Genomic DNA, 20,242 nt, shown 5'->3' on the forward strand with positions numbered 1-20,242 from the left:
TTTTAGGAACAAGGATAGTGGGCAATAATAGTAGGATTGGGAGGTATATCCTAGGAAGCAGTCTCCTGCTGCTGTATGTGAACTTCCCACTATTTACTGTGTCTGTAAAAACTGGGAAGGGGGGCACTGTGTAACTGTGAATACACATTTGGAATGCAGATTTTGTATAGTATCTTGATGTATCAGTAATAAGACCCACAAATGAAATAGTGCTTCCAGTTCTGGTACTCACATCTTGCAAAGCTGAGGAGGTTTCTGAAAGATCTGCAAGGAATTGGGGAAACACTTCTGCTCTGAAGGATGGAAGTGTTCGTTCTGTTGAGTGTTAGGTGTTGATTATTTACAGTTACTATCTAAATAGAAAGGTTTTACTGATAGCAGAATCTTAAATCCACTGAACAAAGGTATCACAAGTTCTAGTGGTATGACAGATTTAGATAATAGGAAATGAAGTTTTGACTATTAGATTCATCAGGTATTGGAATAGTTTGTGGAGGAGGCTCTTTATGGAAAACCTGGTTTTAATTATTCTTTTCTGAAGGTTTTGCTGTAGTTCAAACTGTGGGGTTTGAGACAGAGAAATTATCCAAACTGCCTTTAAGGACATATGGTTATAGAAAGTCTCAGAGACTGATGGAAGACCTATAGCTGATTGGTATTTTTGTGTTTTGTTTTTTTTATTTTTTTTTTCCTAACTGAAGTTTAATTTATTGTTACCCTTGGAATTGATTGCATTTGTCATCTTTACACTGTGAGAGGAACTTACTTACCTTCTATAAATTGCACTCTTGGTAGTTTAGGCAGAGTTGTTTAATTTTTCACAATTTGGCAGAGGAGATGCTACAGTTACTGTGTCAGAGAACATTCCTAGGTTTCAGATATACACAAATGAGATACTTGAGTATCCCTAAAACAGTACTCTGGCTTTCTCCTCTACTGTTTTCACCAGTGTGTCAGGCTATCAAGAAGCCATGTTGGCATTTAGGAACAAATGTGGCACTGAGCTTTTTTAGTGCCAGGCTTAATGATTTAGGTGAAACCATCTGTCTCATCTTTCTTCTCCTGCTCTAATTTTCTTTTTCCTTAGGTTTCTATTTATTTATTTTTCTCTCAACACTGTTCTTTTAATTTAAAGAACCAGAAAAGAGAAAACGAAGTCCTACAGATGGATCTGTCACTCCAGTTGGCAAGGATCCTGCATCATCCCCAAGAGTGGAGCCAAAACCTGCGATGCAGCTGCCGGTACCTCAACTAATGCCAAAGCCACCAAGCCCTGCAGGCAAAGGGCCAAGGGAGTTTGATACGAGAAGTCTGAAGGAAGAAAATTTTATTGCTTCCATTGGTGTGTATTGAGGTGCATGTGAAGTGCAGGGGGGACTTCTGGTTTGGAATTAGGTTCTATTTGCATTCTCTCCATTTTAACACACTACATTGCTACTGTAACATGCTTCATTTACACCTTGGATTGCAAGGAACAATCATATGTGTTTTCACCCTACTCTTGGATAAACTATCCACTGCAGTTTTCTCCCAGAAGCTGTCTAATCTTAATTGTTTCTATATTTCATTGCATCTTAAACAGCCTTATTTTTTGTTCTGTGATTGCTGTTTTCAAGCAACGGGAAATGGCAAAAGAGGAACAGGGACAGCAGGACTTCAGAAAGGGCAGCTGTGTAAGGGAAACATGAAACAAAGGTTTTCTGTCATTGCTGGCTACCTGTGAATTATGTAGATTGTATCCTGATGTAAGTGGGATCCAAAATCTGCTGTTTGTTAACAGCAAAATTTCCAAAAAGATTTTTGTTATAATGTTGCAGTTTCAGTGAGTAGGACTGATGGATTTTCCTTCTATGCAATAGCAAATAGAATGTGTGTTCTTCTAAACAGCATCTGCTAGACTAGTCACTGGAGATTTTCCTCTTTTACTCTAGCTTTTCCCTATGTCTTGGGAAAAAAGTTTGAAGTAGGGTTTTCAGAACTGTTTTATTTAAAAAGGGCTTTACAGACTTTTTTAGTGGAGGAGAAAGAAAAAAATTACTTTGATTGGATCCTGTGGGCTGTGGGTTGTAAACATGAGAAGTACGATCAGCATATGAGAAATCTTTTGTCAACTATAAAAATGTGTCATGTTAAATTATAGACATTGCTTCTTACAGCCTTTTTAAAATAACATTTTTGTGGAATCACTGTGTGAAAGATTAATCTTCTGAAAGTGTGGTGCTGTGAGGATTTATATGTAGTTTGTGGCATAAGACAAGGGAATGTGTGTGTTGAGCAGCCAAGTGACAGTACAGACATACATTCTTATACATACGTAATAACTGCAGGCTGGGTGCTGTCGAGTCCTGAACTGATACTGAACCCCTCTGACTTGATTAAAGAGGTAATCTATGGAGGCAGTTGCTCAGAAACTAGTCTTGCACTCTATTAGAAAAACTGTCAGGAAGCTGAAAGAGTTGCAGATTCAGATGTCCAGCTTTTCAGTCAGTTGTTTGGTTTGCTCTGGGTACTTCATTACTTTTCTGTAGAAGAGAAAAAGGAAAGTATGCTTCTGGCACAACTAAGAATAAACCAGTGTCTAGGACAGTGTTCTTGTAAAGAATGAAGAGAGATCTTTTGATGAGATTGCTAAGACTGCTTCTTTCCCTTTGATGAAATTAAGGCAAAGGTACATTCTCATTGGTGGTTCTGATGTTATCATGATTTCCACTTGTCTTTTATGGAGCTAAATTACAACAAGAATATGGTTTTACCTAGACTGACCCAAGTTCAAAATACTTGAATGTTTTTCCTGAAGCCTTTTTTTCTAACTGCTTTTGTCTTTCACCCCAAAACATGAACTATAATGCAAGTCACTTTTTAGGAGATTGCTGTAAAAACAGTGTAGTCTCCATGTTCATCTGACTCGTGTGATCCAGAAGTAAAGGGTATTTCTCTTGTGTTGCAGAGATAATTTAAAGCTGCTTGCCTATTATAGTTCCTTTATATTCTGTCATAGAAACTTCAGAACAAGACAGCTTCAGAACACAGGACTGGCCTTAGTCATGGCACAGCTGTGAAATGCAGGTGTTCTCATTCAAAGTAATTTATTTAGGGAAAAGCATTTGGTAAACATTTACATCTTGCTGAAATACCAACGTATTTGTAAGTAGTTCCATTTAAACATGGGGAAAAAATGGTTTTATGTGAGGATGATCCAACACTAGAAAAGGTTGCCTGGAAAGGTGGTAGATTCTCCATTTGTGGGGAAAGCGAATACCTGAATGGACATGGTCCTGTGGCAGGCAGATTTAGTTGATCCTGCTTTCAGAAGGGAGATTGGACTAGATGATGTCCTCAGGTCCCTTTGAACTTCAGCAGTTCCATGATTCAGTGAAGTCTGGAAGGTACTTACAGCCTCAGGTTGCAGATACCTGAGGTTACAAATACAAATTTGAATTAATCTCTTGTTATTGTATAGATGAAATGCAAATTGGGCTGCTACCCTTTTTACCTAGATACAGGAGGAAGTACTAGAATGAGAAGTCTTCAGAAGGATGGAGCAAAATAATGTACAGCTTTGTTTGCAGTAGTCATATGTAAAGTGTATGTTAGTGTGGTGATTAAACTGCATCTCAAATCTAGAGCTGAATCTATGGGAGCTGAATCTGTGCAGTTTTCTGGTACTACAGGAACAATGGCCATAAAGTTCACAGGGTTTCCTCTTTCTGAGGTGAAGTGGGATGGATTTTTACCACCTGAGCTTTGATCTTGACTGTGCTTGATACTTAATTCCTACCTAATTCCTACCTAGAAAATTCAGTGTGAAGATGATGCTTCTGATACTCACCAATTGCTTTCTTCTGGGGTTCTTGTCTTCCAGGGTTTATCACCTGTAGTGTAGGTCATCACCTGTAGTGTAGGTCTTTTTGTTAGGACACTGGTGTCTTTTAAGTTGATAGTTAATTAATTTACCCCTTTATGTTAGTGATAAGTTAGGTTTATTGCATACTTTCCATAACTGTTAATGAAAATGTCAGTACTTGCTGAAGTTTCAATTACTAGTTTTCAAATAATTGTTTAATCCAGTCAGATCACTTTGTTTTGGTTGGTTTTTTTAAACAGAAAAGATTGTGCTACATACTTCATCCCCATCAGGTCCTTTTTAGACCTGCTGTCCTGTTTAGTTCAGGGTCATGTAACAAAGCCATAGGTGTAGTATTTTATGCCCTGTGAGTTTATTTGAAGTTTTGTTTTTCTTCTTCGACTAAGTAATTCAGAGTAAAATCTAGTCTGTTTTTAATGTGCTAGGATATACTCTACACTAAATTAATGGACAAGTCAGCTAAAAGTAAGTTAATGGCAGGTGTTGTAGCTTTCAGACTAGTAATTTTTAAAGTAAAGCCATATAGACTGAGCATGGAAGAGGCCAGATGTTTTCAAAGCCGTTTAACAAACAAATTCAGTCCATCTTAGAGATTGTTATCTCTGTCAGTGTATGCTCAGCTTGATAAGCCTGTAGGATGCTGTTTGGATCCCACAGCAATTTTATCTTATCCATCTGTCTATTTATGAAAGTTGAAGGAACATCCATCAATCATGAAGCAGATCTAGAAAATGGTCAGGTAGAAGCTGTATTTCTAGCTTTTTCTGCCTTGTTTTTCATAATACTTTGGAGCCTTCCTCCACAGTTGTAACCTATCCTTTTCAATTTTCTTTTTTTCAGTGGACATTTTGCTCAATAGAACTTATTTAGAGCCTGTCTTGCCCTTATTTCTGCTATTTGCAGTCTGGAATGGGTTTCTAACACACTTAAGTGACCTTTCATTTGTTCAGGAAGTTTTCTTAAAGAACAGTAAAAGAACATTTTACTTATTTTTCCTTTCCTTTGCCACTTTTCTAAGAGGACCTTCCTCTGTAGCGTCCCCAACTTTAATGATGCTAGTGAGAGAGGACAGTGCTCACCGTGAGCACTGGTGAGGAGTGGTGAGGAGTCAGCTCACCATGTCAGCTTGTAATGTTTCCTTTGGCCAATGGGCCAGCAATGATCTGATGTTTCTGAGCAGAAAAGGTGACTGCATTTCAGAGAGTTTAACAGTGTGAGTGATAGAAAAGTGCAAGTGCCTCATCGCTGTTTTGTCCCAGGAGTTAAGTTTCAAATTCAGTTTTAAGAGAACTTCAGACTGTTTTGCTGGTCTGTGCATTGTGTATTCTCTTACAGAATTCATCCACTTGAGTGCTGTGACTTTGAGTTTTGGGAGTTGGAGTGAAGCATGTCTGATATCATGTTCATTTTAGTTCTTCATCATTTTCCATTCTCTATATTCTGACAGGAGCAAGTGGATGCAGAGAAGTTCAGAGAAGTTACATATAGGACAGGTTCATAGGCAGAGCTAGGCATTTATTGAGAATGTTGTTAGGTCAAAAATAACTTGTAAACTTTGTAAGGTAATATGTAAGATATAATATTGATTAAATATTGTGTTAACCTACAGTTTAATATTTTTGGAATTGCTGCCGCTGTTTTTGTGTATTTCTCCTTTCAGTGATATAAACTAGAGACATTAAAAATGTTTCTGTTAATTAGAGCTTCTGTGATGCCTGTGTTTTAAAGGGGTAAATATCTGACAGTCTTAAATCCCTTTCTTAGAAAAGGTGACTAATTATTTGTTCATAAGAGCTTGTTTTTCCTTAGCTGATTAACTGCTGTCAAAGTGTGGCCTGAGGAGGGGAGGGGGGGATGCACCACCACAACTGTATGAAGTCATCTCTAATGTTTGAATACTGTTACTTAGAGAAGATGCAGTGCTCAATTAGTTGTCATAAAATTCTTCCTTTTTTTTTTTTGGGGTTTTTTTTTTGGGGGGGTGTTTGGTTTTTTTTTTTTGGTTTTTTTTGAGGTGAAGGGGGGGGGGGGTTTCTTTGAAATTTTTTTCCCCATTTTCACCTGTCTGACCAGCTGCTGACTCTTTCTCTTTCTCTCCTGCTTTCAATGCATCTTGGGTAGAATTGTGGAACAAGCACCAGGAAGTGAAAAAGCAAAAATCTTTGGAAAAAACGAGTAAGGAAATTTAAAAAAATGTAGAAACTGACTCCTCCAGCCTCCCCATAACTGCCAACTCCCAAGGTGCAGGGTGAGCTTGCATCTCTGGCACACAGCTTTTATACTCACAAGAACAAAATCTATCAAGAAAGTTTCCATTAAAGGACCAAACAGATCTGTTTGCCCTGAGGAAATTACGTTCAAATGTCTCTTCTTTTTTTTCTTTTTCTTTTCTTTTTTCCTCCCCCAGTTGTTGCCTTCAAAGAAGAGCAAGCAGGTGTTCTGCACCCTCACCAATCAGATAAATATGGAAGAATTTTAAGATATTCCATGTCCTTCCTTAAAAGTTAAAACTTGTTTAACAAGTTGTTGACATGGATATATTGATTGATTAAATGTTACTGGAATCAAGAATTCCTGTTGTTCAAGCCGTGGGATGACGAATTTTGCTAACTGGCATCAACCATGAGCAGTCAGTCTGCAACAAGAAATACTTCTGAGGGGGAGAGAGAAGGTGTATGTGAATAATTGTATTTAGTGATGGCTTCTAGAAAATAGCCTCATAATAAGGAATCAACCTGATTTTGTTTTTCATATCCCTTGCTAAAGAAGGAGTAAAATAGTTTGAGGCTGTTGCAGAGTCTAAATAATAGTCTAAATCTACACAAATCTGAACATCTGTTGAAATATGATAATGAATAAAATACTGAATATGTATGCTTTGCAGGTGCAATACCAAGTTTTGCTCTTTTGGTTGTCACTGTTGTAAATAGGGACATGTGACATAAGGGCAGCAGCCAATTTATAACAACCATATTGTGGTAGGTGTTTCCTAACCATAAGCTTAGTTTGTACTTTGCAGAGCTGACGCTACCTATTTCATAGACTGAAAATTGGGAAGGATTAATAGCTGAGATGAATGAGTGACGATTCCTAACATTCTGACTAGGTTTGGATTTTTAGGCACCTCAGTTAAATACTTCTGTTACGTACAAATTAGCATGTGGAGTTGGTTCAGAGAGAATGGGGAGTCTGGGGCACCTCTGCGGTACAGCTTACTGTACTTCAGTTGTGAATTGCTACCTGCTGAGGTAGGAGTCTGTGAGACAGACACACAGCACATGCACACATGCTCTCCCAAACTGAGCCTTTCAGGTAGATGCCTACATTAGGAGGAGTAAATTGAGGTTTTAGTGTTCCATGTGTATTAGACATATGGCTCCATAAAGAAGGGAAAGGGAGGTTTTTAAGTGCATGTAAATTGACAGTGACAACAATGTAGTTGTGTCTATTGTGTCTAAGTGTGCTCCTTAAACTCAGTTACAACCCTCAAATATCTGAACTGCATCAGTCAATTTCGTTTCCTTTGAAAGTCAAACTGCCAGAAACATATCTGAATTATGTGTTGGGACAGGAAACTTCTAAATTGCTTAAAACACACAGCTGAAATTTCATGTTATTGATGTAGTAATGAGATATAAAACTTTTGGCTGTATCAGAACTAGAAATGATGACCACTTGAATGAGTAGATGTAGACCACTAGAAGTGAGCTATGCATATTTCAGTAGAAAATAATATTCCAAATTCTTAGAAAAGATATTTTTATTTATTTTTCTTCATAAATTCTGTTTATGCTTTCTCTTTCTTAAGAGTCTTTGAGGAGTTGATTTACAGCAACTAAGGCATTTGGGTCTAGAGGCAAAATACTATAGCAAATGAAGAATACTTTCTGTAAACACTTCACAGGAAGAATTGGTGGCTCAGTAGTAAGCTAGTATGGTCTGCACAGCCCACTTATGGCTTTGCTATTCATGAGTTTACATATCATCTCAAACTCACTTCCACAAATCTTTGTATATTATCCTTCTCTCTCTCTCTCTCTCTCCTCCCTTCCCTTTTTCTTTCCTTTTCACTATCTTATCCTCTCTAATATTACATATAATACACACATATTCATAATTCCCAGGTTGTTGTGATCGCTGGTTTCATAGGTAGTGGCATTGTTTGTTTAGAGATACTGGCTATAGACATGGGTATATAATACAAATATTCCAGCAGCTGATCATGTCTTCCTGTTACTGAATAGTTGGCAGATATGGCTATGGCAGAAGTATTGCATTCAGTCTCTTCCCCTTTCTGAGAATATTAACATTCTGTGTACAGCCTATAACACACTCTTTTCTTGCATTGTTATTTACTTCATTCAGTGCTTATCCAAATTTCTTTTCAGGCTCTACCTGTCCATCATTCTCTTTTCCTTCTGCCATCCCATCCGAGGACAATAGATGATATGATTCTAGAAGTGCATGGGAAACTGAATATAAAGTTCTTTATCCTTTCTTTCCCTTTTTTGTTTTTTGGATCGTTGGGTTAATGAATGCATGACTTAAAAGCTTGCTGATTTCCTCTCTCTCTCCTACCTATGTGATTGCCAACTCTGGAGAGCCATTTGTTAATGTAATTGGGGAATGTTGTGAAGTACAGCATCATACAAGTTTAGTCTTTGAAAATCTTACTGGGTAACACCAATTGTCATTGTTTATTTTCTTGTCACGTGTTGCCTGATTTTTGCCTAGATAGTTGCAGTGGGCAACCAAAAAAACTTAGTCCAGGACTTTGAGCAATTTAGCTGTTCAAAAAAGGATTCTGACTTTTAAGTAAATAGGTATTCTTTTTTATTACCAAGAATTAAAGGAAGTGGCTTCCTAGAGTTGAATGTCAACTGCTCTGCATGTGTTATTGTAACTGGAAGCTACTTGACCATTGTGTGTCCTCTTATCTCTCTTGAATTGCTAAGAAATGTACTGTTTAATTATAGTCACTCCTGGACTTCAGAATATTTGAAATTCAAACTAATGTTTGAAGACTAGCAGATGTGTTCTGCTGGCCTTGTTTTTTTCAGTACCAAGGAATAATAAAAAATGCATTAAAAATCAAAGAAATGAGAAAGCAAATCTGTTTTCTTGGTACTGTTCCTGCTTCCAGTCTGTCATCTGCTTTCTTCTATGCTGTTTTTTCTTGGTACAGTAATTATTTACTCTTTCCTTTGTTCAGGACCAGAAGGTGTGAAACAATTTGATTTGGGAGAAACAGATGAGAAGAAATCCCAAATCAGTGCAGACAGTGGCCTCAGTTTGGCCTCAGGTTCTCAGGTCAGTGGCTCCTATGCTTGCTTTATTTATGTGGTAAGAGATGGGATTCTTCTATTCACTGCTTAATTATGGGAAGACTTCTAGGGTTTGAGTATTCTTGAGAGGCTCATTTGGTAAAATTTCTTTACCCCTTTCTCTAGGGCACTGGTCTTTGTAAACTCAATTACAGGACACCATGGTCTTTCTGACATTCAGGCAGTAGTTTCTATTTGGCCAAATAAACTAAGGAAGTGTTAGGCATGGGATTCAAGAGCCCAGAAGAATAGGAAGTGATATGCTCTCCTTATGGTAAAAGCTAATGTGACTCTTGTCTTTTCTGTGTTTTGGTTGCAGAAGAGTGATTTTGACTCTATTCCCAGTGGAGGACCAACAGTTATGGTCCGAAGTACAAGCCAGGATTCTGAAGTCAGCACTGTGGTAGGATATGCCCAGAGTGAAATCTGGATGTGATTAACTGCTTGTTAAAGTGGGGAAGGGCATTTCATGCCTACATTTCAAGTGGTGTGGCAGCACGGTGTCACACATGCATCATGTACTCTGTGAGTTCTCTCTCCAGAGCCTCTGAGTGGGTAGCGAGCATGTATGTCTGACAGAACATACATAGTGCTTGCTCTACGAGCAGATTACAGCCTGCATATATAGTGCTCGTTGCTGCTACATATTCCTACATATTGGTGTATTTTCAGAGCTGGGGGGTTGCAACAATTCTGTAAATATGTCTTAGTTTTGTATAAACCATCTATATAAAATAGAAGTTTAAAAAGGTAACCTGAGAGCAAAAAAGGCAGATTGTTTGATGCATTAAAAAGAAGAGCAAATTCTCTGGTGTATTATCTGTTGAAGGTAATCAATTGCTTTATTTTTCTCCACAGGTTAGTAACAGTTCTGGAGAGACATTGGGAGCAGACAGTGACTTGAGTAGCAATGCTGGTGATGGCCCAAGTGTGGAAAATGGTGGCAATTTAGCAGGATCCAGAGGCACTGTGTCAGACAGTGAAATTGAGACAAACTCTGCTACTAGCTCTATCTTTGTAAGGGCATTGCAGACTTGCTTTTTTTTTTTGTTTGTTTTTTTTTTAGGGTTTTTTTTTGGCTAATAGATCTTGTACAGGAATATTTCAATGTGTGTGCATGTATGCAATAGGATCTCTGATTCAGTTCTAAGGGTTAGTCAGCAATGACTTAAAATATTATAATGTCAAAGATGTAGTTTTGTCTGGATCCACATACCTTTCTTCATTTCCTGTGCAGTAAATGGTTTTTTTGAAAGTAGAGTCGCATCTTGCACCACTTTAGAGACTCTAGTAATGTTTAATATTAATTCAGTATTTCTCTCAACCAAATGGACATTTGGTGGGCATTGTTCATCCTTAACTAAAAGGAAAATTCCCTGTTTCTTAGCAGAAGCTGCTTGATAGAGTAAAGGAGTGATCAATTTTAGTTTTAGCAGCTGTTCTGTTTCTTTAAAGTATTACTTTAGTCCTATTTAAAGTGTAATCATAATTTTCAAATATATTTGCCTAGTTGGAGGATCTGTATGCAGTAAAACCCAAATAATTAGTGAGTGCTTCATTTTGTAAAGTCCTTGATTATTGTGTATAACCTGTAATACGCATTTTACCAAGAAAATAATTATACACTTGGTTTGACTAAATCAAGCTCTCATCGAAATAAGGAAACAACTTGCAGTGCCTTAAGATTGGTCTCACTGTGTTCATTATTTTGTAATCCTGATAAAATTGTAAAAGCCTTTACAGGGCTTCTACTTCTAATGTCAAGAAACAAACAAAACCATTGTGATTCAGGGCAGATTTCTATAAAAAGCATGAAAATGTTTTAACCACGTCTGCCTCCTTAGTTGCAAGTGGATGTCCTCTCAGTTACTGAAGTCACACTTTTTTTTTAACATTTACTTTTCTGTGTTTTTCTAAAAAACACAGAAACTAAACTAAATTGAGTAGAACTAAATAGAAACTAAATAGAATTCTAAGAAACCTTGCAAGAGATTTAGAACAAAAATGATGGGTGTATATGATGTGCGATTAATTCAAATACCGCACCACAGTTTACCTGGTGGTAGAGAAATAAATGGGCCAGCTTTGTTGTCACAGTTCCTGCTGGCTGGTCATCCCAACTCTCACTCTTCAGGCCAGATGAGATGTAATTATTTGCTTAATGTCACACCTTTATGAATGTGTAAGCATGAAATAAGGGGGCTGACAGACAAGGTTCTTCCCTTCAGTCTGGGGTTTGCATTTTTGTTTTGCCTCAGTTTTCCTTCAAGGAAGCACTGTGCCTCCTCTGTATTTTGATTCCTCTGTTTGTCTTTCTTTGATTTTTCTTTGGCTGACTCTGGATGTTTAAGTGTATTCCGCTGCTCTTTGAACAAAACAATTGTTTTGTGAATGTTTGCAGGAGAAGCTTTTTTGAAGTATAGCTTGCAAACTGTGTCTGTGCAACTGTGCTGTTGCACAAGAGAGAGCCCTGCAGGATGCAGAGTTAAATTGCCAATACCTCTTGTATTATTTTCAGGCCAAGTCTCACAACCTGAAGCAGAGCGTGAAGGATAGCAAAGGGAGTACTCCAGGGAGAGGTCCAGAGGATGGGAACCAGCGTGTCTATCTGTATGAAGGACTTTTGGGTAAGCTACTTTTTCTTGTAGGAAGGGAATCTTTCAGGTTGAAGTTCACATGAAATCATGTCTAGGACAGACTGGAATTTTCACTTTCCCTGACACTGTTTTTAACCTCTAACTGTTGTCCATGCTGGTAGAATAGGAAGGCACATCAGACCATTCAGAGTAAAGCCAAAGCTTTGCTGGGGAAATTGAGTAAGTGTAAGAGGAGATTGGTGTGAGTGGTGTAGTTTCCATAAAATTAAGTCTGTCCAAGTCTCTTGCTCTTCTTGAATATGAATTCTTTAAACAGTGTGAAGAAGGGGAGAAGGAAGTTAGCTATGTATGGAAATCTAAAATATATCACTTATCTTGAAAAAAGATCATTCAGCTTAAGTCACTGAACAGGGGGCTAAACTCAGAATACTAAAGGGCTTCAAGTGTATCCTTGAATTAGGAGTACTTTGGCTTTTTTGTATTTTGTCTGGACTTGCTGTTAATCAAAAGCTCTCTCTTCCTGTGTTTTTCATCCTTCCCATTTATCGTTCCTACCTGCTTGGAATGGTGCAGGTAGGGATAAAGGATCTGTCTGGGACCAGTTAGAAGATGCTGCAATGGAAACCTTCTCTCTGAGTAATAATCTTATCTTTCCACTTCTCTGTGTGTTTGCTGTGATCTGTGTCTGTGTGAGATATTCCTGTTTCTTTCGGGCAGTGTTAACAGTTTGTGGAAGAATCTATACTCCTTAAAGAATAGAGATGAGAAGTGCTTTACTGTGAGGGATTAAAAATATTGTGCCATTAATTAGAATGAGACATTTGTGTTGTCTTTTCTTTTACACTTTTCAGTTGTGATATTGCTTGTGGTTTACAAGTAACCTTTTTTTTTATTTTTTAATAAAGTTTCATTGTGTGTTGGCTTATGGTATTTTCAAGGAGTGGGAATGAACAGGAATTAATCGTGAAGTATCTGACTGGAGTAAACAGAATAAATGCTCAATTTTTTTATACATTGCATAGGCAAAGAGCGTTCAACTTTGTGGGACCAGATGCAGTTCTGGGAAGATGCTTTTTTGGATGCTGTGATGTTAGAGAGAGAAGGAATGGGGATGGACCAGGGACCTCAGGAGATGATTGACAGGTAAATTCTTTAGTAGACCTTTTCCCTCCTCATTGTTTCACCTGGAGCTGAAATAGTAAAAACAGTAGGGGAAAAAATTATTTTAATTCTGCTTAACATGCAGTTGTCACTTTGTAAACCTTGTTACTCTGCCTGACTGTTCCAAAGGGAGCCTTTTCTCTCTCTGCTGGTCGGTAGCTCCTGATACTGAAATACTTGTCCTTAGTTATGACATATATAATTTTTACCGCTTGTGGTGAGATATTTCCAGAGAAATGGGTAATGTAATTGTAAGAACAATTGAGTGGATGGAATAGACTAGCTCATTAGTAAAGCAAGAGATTTCTGTGGCAGGATGGCTATATTCTGGAATAATAGTGAGCCTTCTTAAAATGCAAAGTAACTTAAAGGTATTTTCACAGCTTGTAGTTAAAACGAACAAAAAAACCCATGAGGAAACCACTCTCTAGAAATACCTGTGTGGTTGCCTAAGGCTTGACTGCTTCTAAAATGTCAGTCTTGACTAACTTCCTCTTCCTCCCCCCAGCTCTTTTAACAGCTGATCATTCTGTGCTCTTGTCTACCACCTGCAGCTCTGCTGCCTCCATCCATGCTATCATGGAACATGAAATCTGGTAGCCAAAATAAGAACTAGTTTGGGGTGCTACTTTCAAAACTATTATTCCAGAAATGGCCTACCGTACTGGAAAAAGAGAGAGCCTGGTGCACTTCCTTCATCAGCTTTCTTCTGCCTTGCAGCTTTATTTAAGCTCTAGTGTGGGATAGTTCTTGTGCTGAGTTATGTGTTCCTCTTCTGACAGTTGTAATTGTCTCAGAGCTGCGACTGCAGAGACCAGGAAGTGGATAAGCCCTGCAGACCACTAACAAATTTCCCACTGAGCAGATGTTATTTGCTTCAACTAGTTAATAATTAAGGGAAATGTGGAATTACCGATGACAGTGTTGTACTGGAAAATACCCATTTTGACTTAGTGTTTTTAGAGGTTTTATTTGCTATACACTTCGCAAACAGTGCTGTGTCCTCTGCCAGTGCTTTAGTGAAGTGGGTGAAGAATGCCTGTGAGTCTGCTTCAGATGTAGCTCTTCTTGCAGGTATCTTTCCCTGGGAGAACATGATCGAAAGCGTTTGGAGGATGATGAGGATCGCTTGTTGGCTACACTGCTGCATAATATGATTGCTTATATGCTTATGATTAAGGTGACTTCTTGTTCTCTTTAGTAGATTGCTACTCAGATATAAGCAGTATATTTTGTTTGTGTTGTCTTGAAACCATACATCTCTGTTTATGAAACTCAGAACTGTGGATAATAAGGGCAGTTTCTAGTAGAAACTGCAAAGTTGGAAGGCTTTCTGTTACTAGAAGGATAAATTTATTAGAGCTATCAAGGGAAGCGTAATTCTGCAAACCCAACACTTTGGTACTTTAATTTATTTTCTTGTTTTGCATAGCAGAGCCTAGTAGGTTTTAATTTTAAAATATATTGAAAAGTACAATGCTTATTTCATGCACAAAGAATTCTTGTCAAAGGAGGGAAGCAGATTGAGTTTGTTTTATATGCTCCCCAACATTAAGGCTATAATACAAATGTGTTAAAAACCAGTGTTTGATCCAGCTTGAAATCAGCACTCAAACATGAGTGTACTGTCTTTGAAGCCTTTACTATCAATGGCTGGCATTCATAGAAGCCTTTTGAAATGGCAGCTGCTGCAGAAATATTTTGCTTCTGAGCTTGCCTGCAGCTCATCTTCAGGAAGAACCTTTTGCTGTTTGAAGGCTCTCTGGGAGTGTTTGTTAGAGCCACAGCCTAGTGACCAGGAAACACATGGTGAAAGAATGAGAACTCTGAAAGATACCGTGTTGGGTTGAGGGCTCCACAGCTGTGTAACTTGAGTCTGTGCAGAGGAAGAGGTGGAGGAGCTGGTCTGGCCAGTGAGACTCAGAAGTGATAACATGGAGAACTGAGGCTTCTAGTGTCAGTAGTTGGAAGTGGTGGGTAGTGGAACTGCATCTTGTGCACATGGGCAGGCAGGAAATCTTGTTGTGCACAGCATCACTTGCACAGTAGCTGGAAAAAGTGGGATATGTGCAATGTGGTCCTGTACTGCTGATTAAAGAGGCCCTAACATGAGTGAATTAGCATAAGTTGTTTTACTTCTTAGCAATGGAAACCAAGATATGTTTGGGAGATTGGAGTTTGCTTTCTGTGAATAGAGAAGAGTATGCAACTGTCTGTATATCTGCTTTCTAGGTGAACAAGAATGATATTAGGAAAAAGGTGCGTCGTCTAATGGGAAAATCACATATTGGATTGGTGCACAGCCAGCAAATAAATGATATTCTAGACAAACTTGCCAATCTGGTAAGTAAAAGAGTGATGAGTGATATACCTCTGGGATCTACAGTGGAGGAAATAAATTGCCTGAAAAGTCTTATGTATATCCTCTGCAACACTAATTTAAAAATATTAAAAATAATTCATTGAATTTTTAAATGCCACTCTTCACAAGTATAGAATAAAGACTGTGACTATATGACCCTGTTTATAATGTTTTAATGTTACACAGTTATCAGAGCTGCAATACAAATATGTATAAACATGACACTTATGTACCACAGTTCTGTGCAACATCAATGTTTTCTTAATAACTTTTGTTGGCAGGAACCTTTATGATTACTATGACTGTAAGAAGTGTTTCATTTTATATCAGTTTCCAGGCCACTCTAAGACTTATAGCAATCAGTTTCTGTGCAAAACTGTTCCCAGTATTCATAGAGAATAAACCTGATGTCCTCTAATGATCAATAAGAATATAGGCTAAAGCTTCAGTTAGTAAATCTAGCCTGTTTTTAACACAACCATCATTAAGCTAAGCTCTTTTAAAGGTAATTTCTATCTTTGGAACTTACTTTTCTTCACAGAAAAGACACAAAATTATCTTATAATTAAAGGGTAAATCAGACCAGTTTACTGCAATGATACCAGAACTCAGACACCTCACTTTCCCATACTCAGCATGGTACCACGTGAATATTGTATGCTGTGATAACTCTCCCAGTCACACTTGTTGAAACTAAACTTACTAGAGTATCTTGCTTACAGCTTTGTCCAAAATTGTCTCCAATGAGCTCATTAAATACTGTTAAAAATTCTTCTTTCTTTCATTTGTGTCACCTAATGGGGTTTTTTCCAAAGTTCATTGATGATTGCATGTGGGTTTTTTTCTAGCACGGACGGGAACTCCCTGTGAGACCCAGTGGCAGCCGCCACATCAAGAAGCAGACTTTTGTAGTACATGCTGGGACAGACACAACAGGAGACATATTTTTCATGGAGGTAGAGACAAGAATAATACTAATGCAACCAGTAGCAGAAGAAATAAGAGAAAAAGCATTAGAAATCTTACATAATATTTTGTACTCCTAGGTATGTGATGATTGTATTGTGCTGAGAAGCAACATTGGAACTGTGTATGAACGTTGGTGGTACGAGAAACTCATCAACATGACTTACTGTCCCAAAACAAAAGTGCTTTGCCTCTGGCGCAGGAATGGTCAGGAGACACAACTGAACAAGTTCTACACAAAGAAGGTTTGTATCTTGTTTAATAGACACAATACTGCAGGGATAACTGCACAGAAAAAAAATCCTTTGCATGTCATATTCCATGTTTAATCAAAAAGCAGCACTCTCTTTCCAGCACTGGTTAATGAACTGCAATGCTGTTTAGCAGCACTGACATCTGAAGCTGGCATTGTGCCCTGTCATTTACTTGAAGACAGTTGTCCACCAGAAAGTAATTTAAGAAATGACATGTAGCTTTTTTGTTAGAAGTATCAGTAGCATCAGTGTTACTAAATATTGCATGAGCTTGCAGGCTTGTGAGCATAGTAAAAATATTACTGAGGATTCATGGGCAAAACCTAAATAAAACTATGCCCTAGGAGTTAATTGTATGATTTCTGATCTTAGAATCATAGAATGGCTTGGGTTGGAGGGGACCTTTACAATCACCTGCTTTCAACCCCACACTGCCATAGGACACATTCCATTAGTTCCACTGTCCATGTCACTGACAAAGGTGTTAAACAGCATCGGACCCAGTACTGACACCCAAGGAACACCACTTGTCACTGGTTTCCACTTGGATGCTGAGCCACTGATCTCAAATCTTTTGAGTTTGTCCATCCATCAAATTTGTTCCTTTCTAGTATAGAGTAGCTCATCCTTCTCTGTGTCCTGTATCTTGGGCTATTGATAGAAATTTTTCTTAAATTTAGCTCTGAGATTATGGCTTAATCTCAGAGTTGAAGGAACATTAAGAGAAGAATATGCCATAAGGAAATTAAATATGAATAACAAAAAGTTAGGTATTATGTGCATGACTAGCAATATTGATTGCTGGAAGCTGAAAGAAAGGGAGGGATTATTTTGATGCTTTTTCTACAGTAAGAAACTGCATAGGCTTGGTTAGAATGTGCCAATGCATGAACTCTTCACTAGATTTTGTGGTTAAATGCTATGAGGTAGTTTCTCTATCATCTTGTAAAAAATATATAAATACTAACTAGTAATTAGTTGTGCTTGAACTTGAATAGGCTTTTGGTCATTGGGCACCACATGGGGCTTGTTCTTTTTGTAGAATGTTAGAATCTTGCTGTTCTTTTCCCTCCCTTAGTAATTTGGAGAAATAACATTGTATTACTCTTCTTGTATCTGCTAGTGTCGGGAACTGTACTACTGTGTAAAAGACAGTATGGAACGAGCAGCAGCAAGGCAGCAAAGCATTAAACCAGGTACAAGATTTTAAATGTTGGGAACATTTGTTGTTTAATCTGCAATCAGCAATTTTTTTTTATTAATAACTCCTTTGAACATGATCTCCTTTTACTTGGAAATCTTGGGGTAACTTTGTGCATCCATGTTCAAGTAGCAGATTGTTGTCTTTAGCATGAGTGTATTTGAAAGGTATTTTAAGAATTGGGCAATAATGTAGTATTAAAAATGTGTTTGAAAAGTGTTTGCATTGTGTTAAAAGCCATTCCCCGGAGCTCAGTGGTTCTGCAAAAAATGATAATTTTTCAAAAATAATTTTAAGAACGTACTTTTTAGCTGAACTGAATAATTCAAAAGAAACTAGATGAAAATGTCTAGATTATTCACCTATTAATAACCTCTATTAAATTATTACTTTAATCATATTTTGACATTTTAATTGCTTAAAACAATACCATGCAATGCAGCTCACAAATACAAGCCTCCTTTGTGCTGCTTATGTATCTGTGCTTAAGACTATGCTCTCTATGGTATTATGTGATTGCAGGGTCTTACTATGTAATGTGGCATTTAAAGAAAACAAACAATACCCAAATATGACATGCAATAAATACAGGATGAACTGACATTGATGTTACTTCATGTTACCAGAATGAAATTTATTACAATTTGTAGAATTCTAGTGCTTCTCAGAAAGCTGTCACTAGTGAATGGACTCACAGAAATGGTCTCTACTATTCTTAATAGTATCCTGTTGCTATGCACATCAATAGGAATTATGTTTTTACTATTTTATATTCCCCTTCCACATACTATGACTCAGCTGACTGCTTTCTGCGTTCTCTTTCTCTCTCTCTCTCTCTAAATTTTTGTTTTGGTTTGTTGTTGTTTTTGGTTTGGATTTTTTTTTTCTTTATTAATATCACAGGCCCTGAGTTGGGTGGTGAATTCCCTGTGCAGGATATGAAAACTGGTGAAGGAGGACTTCTTCAGGTTACACTGGAAGGAATTAACCTGAAATTTATGCACAGTCAGGTATGAGGGAAATCTATGAGAAGACTGAGCATGAAGCTTTCTGCAGCATGCCTGTATAGGTGTTTCCTCTTCCCAGAGTATCAGTAAGGACAGGGGATAGCTTGATGTGGGTAAAAAAACCTAGATATATTTACACTCAAACCCACAAGCATGTATCAATATATATATCTATGTAAAAACACGCTGAAATAAAATATCCTTAGGAAAACTATAATCTGCTGAAGAAAGATGTTGATACATCTTTCAGCTTCTTGTTTCTTGTGGTCTGAATTGTCTAAGCAGAAAACAAATGTTAGCCTGTATTAAGGGACAGAAAAAGTGATCAATAATAATCTAAGCTGCTATAATGCATCACACCATGAACAAATCCTCATCACATAAGCAGTCAGCCTTAAAGATACAGTGTTTGAATATTGCAGGTACAGAAGGCAACCTTCTGCATTGTCTTTAATCTATTGTATTTTAAAATTTTAGAAATTATCTACAAGTTTGTATGAAAATAAAATAGGAAACTGGCTCTTGAGGTAATTCACAAAAATAAAAAAAAAGTACTGATTCCTTTTTTCCTTCCAAATAGCAAATATTGTGGGTATAGAGGAAACACAAGTAGAATTGTCATTTCTTCCTTTCTCTGGATGTTGTTTCTGTTGCTTCCTTTGATTCTTGTTTTTTATTTTGCTTTATGTTTTTTTGTTTTGCATATATTAAATGCATGCTATGCTAGACAGTAGAATCAATTTTTAGGGGAGAAGGGAGAGTGTGTGTATGTGTGTGTGAGAGAGAGAGAAAGAAAGAAAAGCTTCTGTCAGTTCTCTGTGGAGTGTTTTTTCCTTTCCTCATGACTAGACTTTTCTCCCCACACAAGCTTTGTTTTTCTTTGAGGATACATCAGTGTAGATCCCCCTGGAAGTGCATGTGCATCTCAAACACACATGCTCAGAATCTTTAATACTTCTCCCAAGGTCACAGCAGTGCCATGTGCCACTTTGAGTTCCTATGTGCCAGTATAAGGAGTGGAGAGTTGTGAACCTCCCTCGGTTTCCTTGCTGTCTCTTACAAGGGTAGAACCTGGATTATGTCCAACCTGCTGTAGAGTTTCAGACCTACTCTGGGATGGAACACTCTACTTGACTAAGTTACAAATTTTATCTTTTCATTGGATGTGCTGAAATAAAAAAAAAACTGTAAGAGGAAGTTATTGGTTGTGCAGAGTGAATTTTCATAGGTCTTGAAAATGACAGATCTAACTAAAGCCTTTGAAAATTAAACCCTGGTCTCAAAGCAACAGTTTGATATTCTTATAGGTGGATATAATAGAAATTACTTTGTCCTAAGGTAAGAGCACAAAATAGGAATGTTCTGTTTGCTACTTCGCCCAGAAGTCACAAAAGTTCTGCTCAAACTGCTCATCTCTATGGAGATGACTCCATTTCATGAATGAAAAGGCAGGCAAATTCATGTTGGCAGTGAGAAAAGACGTATGAAAAGATAGCTACATCAGC

At 37.6% G+C, this 20,242-nt stretch overlaps 1 protein-coding gene across 29 annotated transcripts in view; it reads left to right on the top strand.

Moving 5' to 3' along the window:
• Window positions 1-20,242, top strand: part of MADD (MAP kinase activating death domain) — a 68,944-nt gene that overhangs the window by 36,935 nt on the left and 11,767 nt on the right. For 15 of the 29 annotated variants that reach the window (XM_068193586.1, XM_068193590.1, XM_068193583.1 and 12 more), the window contains 14 exons: window positions 1,136-1,342; window positions 5,987-6,040; window positions 9,078-9,175; window positions 9,509-9,592; window positions 10,048-10,206; window positions 11,708-11,816; window positions 12,360-12,422; window positions 12,809-12,929; window positions 14,022-14,127; window positions 15,180-15,290; window positions 16,158-16,265; window positions 16,356-16,520; window positions 17,653-17,725; window positions 18,634-18,740. In XM_068193586.1, coding sequence (XP_068049687.1) covers window positions 1,136-1,342; window positions 5,987-6,040; window positions 9,078-9,175; window positions 9,509-9,592; window positions 10,048-10,206; window positions 11,708-11,816; window positions 12,360-12,422; window positions 12,809-12,929; window positions 14,022-14,127; window positions 15,180-15,290; window positions 16,158-16,265; window positions 16,356-16,520; window positions 17,653-17,725; window positions 18,634-18,740 — 1,565 coding nt within the window. Of the gene's footprint in view, window positions 1-1,135; window positions 1,343-5,986; window positions 6,041-9,077; window positions 9,176-9,508; window positions 9,593-10,047; window positions 10,239-10,275; window positions 11,817-12,359; window positions 12,423-12,808; window positions 12,930-14,021; window positions 14,128-15,179; window positions 15,291-16,157; window positions 16,266-16,355; window positions 16,521-17,652; window positions 17,726-18,633; window positions 18,741-20,242 lie in introns of those variants that run through there. The other 14 variants (XM_068193596.1, XM_068193591.1, XM_068193595.1 and 11 more) reach the window with 4 other exon arrangements.

Source organism: Anomalospiza imberbis, chromosome 6 (genome assembly GCF_031753505.1).
Source record: "Anomalospiza imberbis isolate Cuckoo-Finch-1a 21T00152 chromosome 6, ASM3175350v1, whole genome shotgun sequence".
NCBI classification, from domain to species: domain Eukaryota; kingdom Metazoa; phylum Chordata; class Aves; order Passeriformes; family Viduidae; genus Anomalospiza; species Anomalospiza imberbis.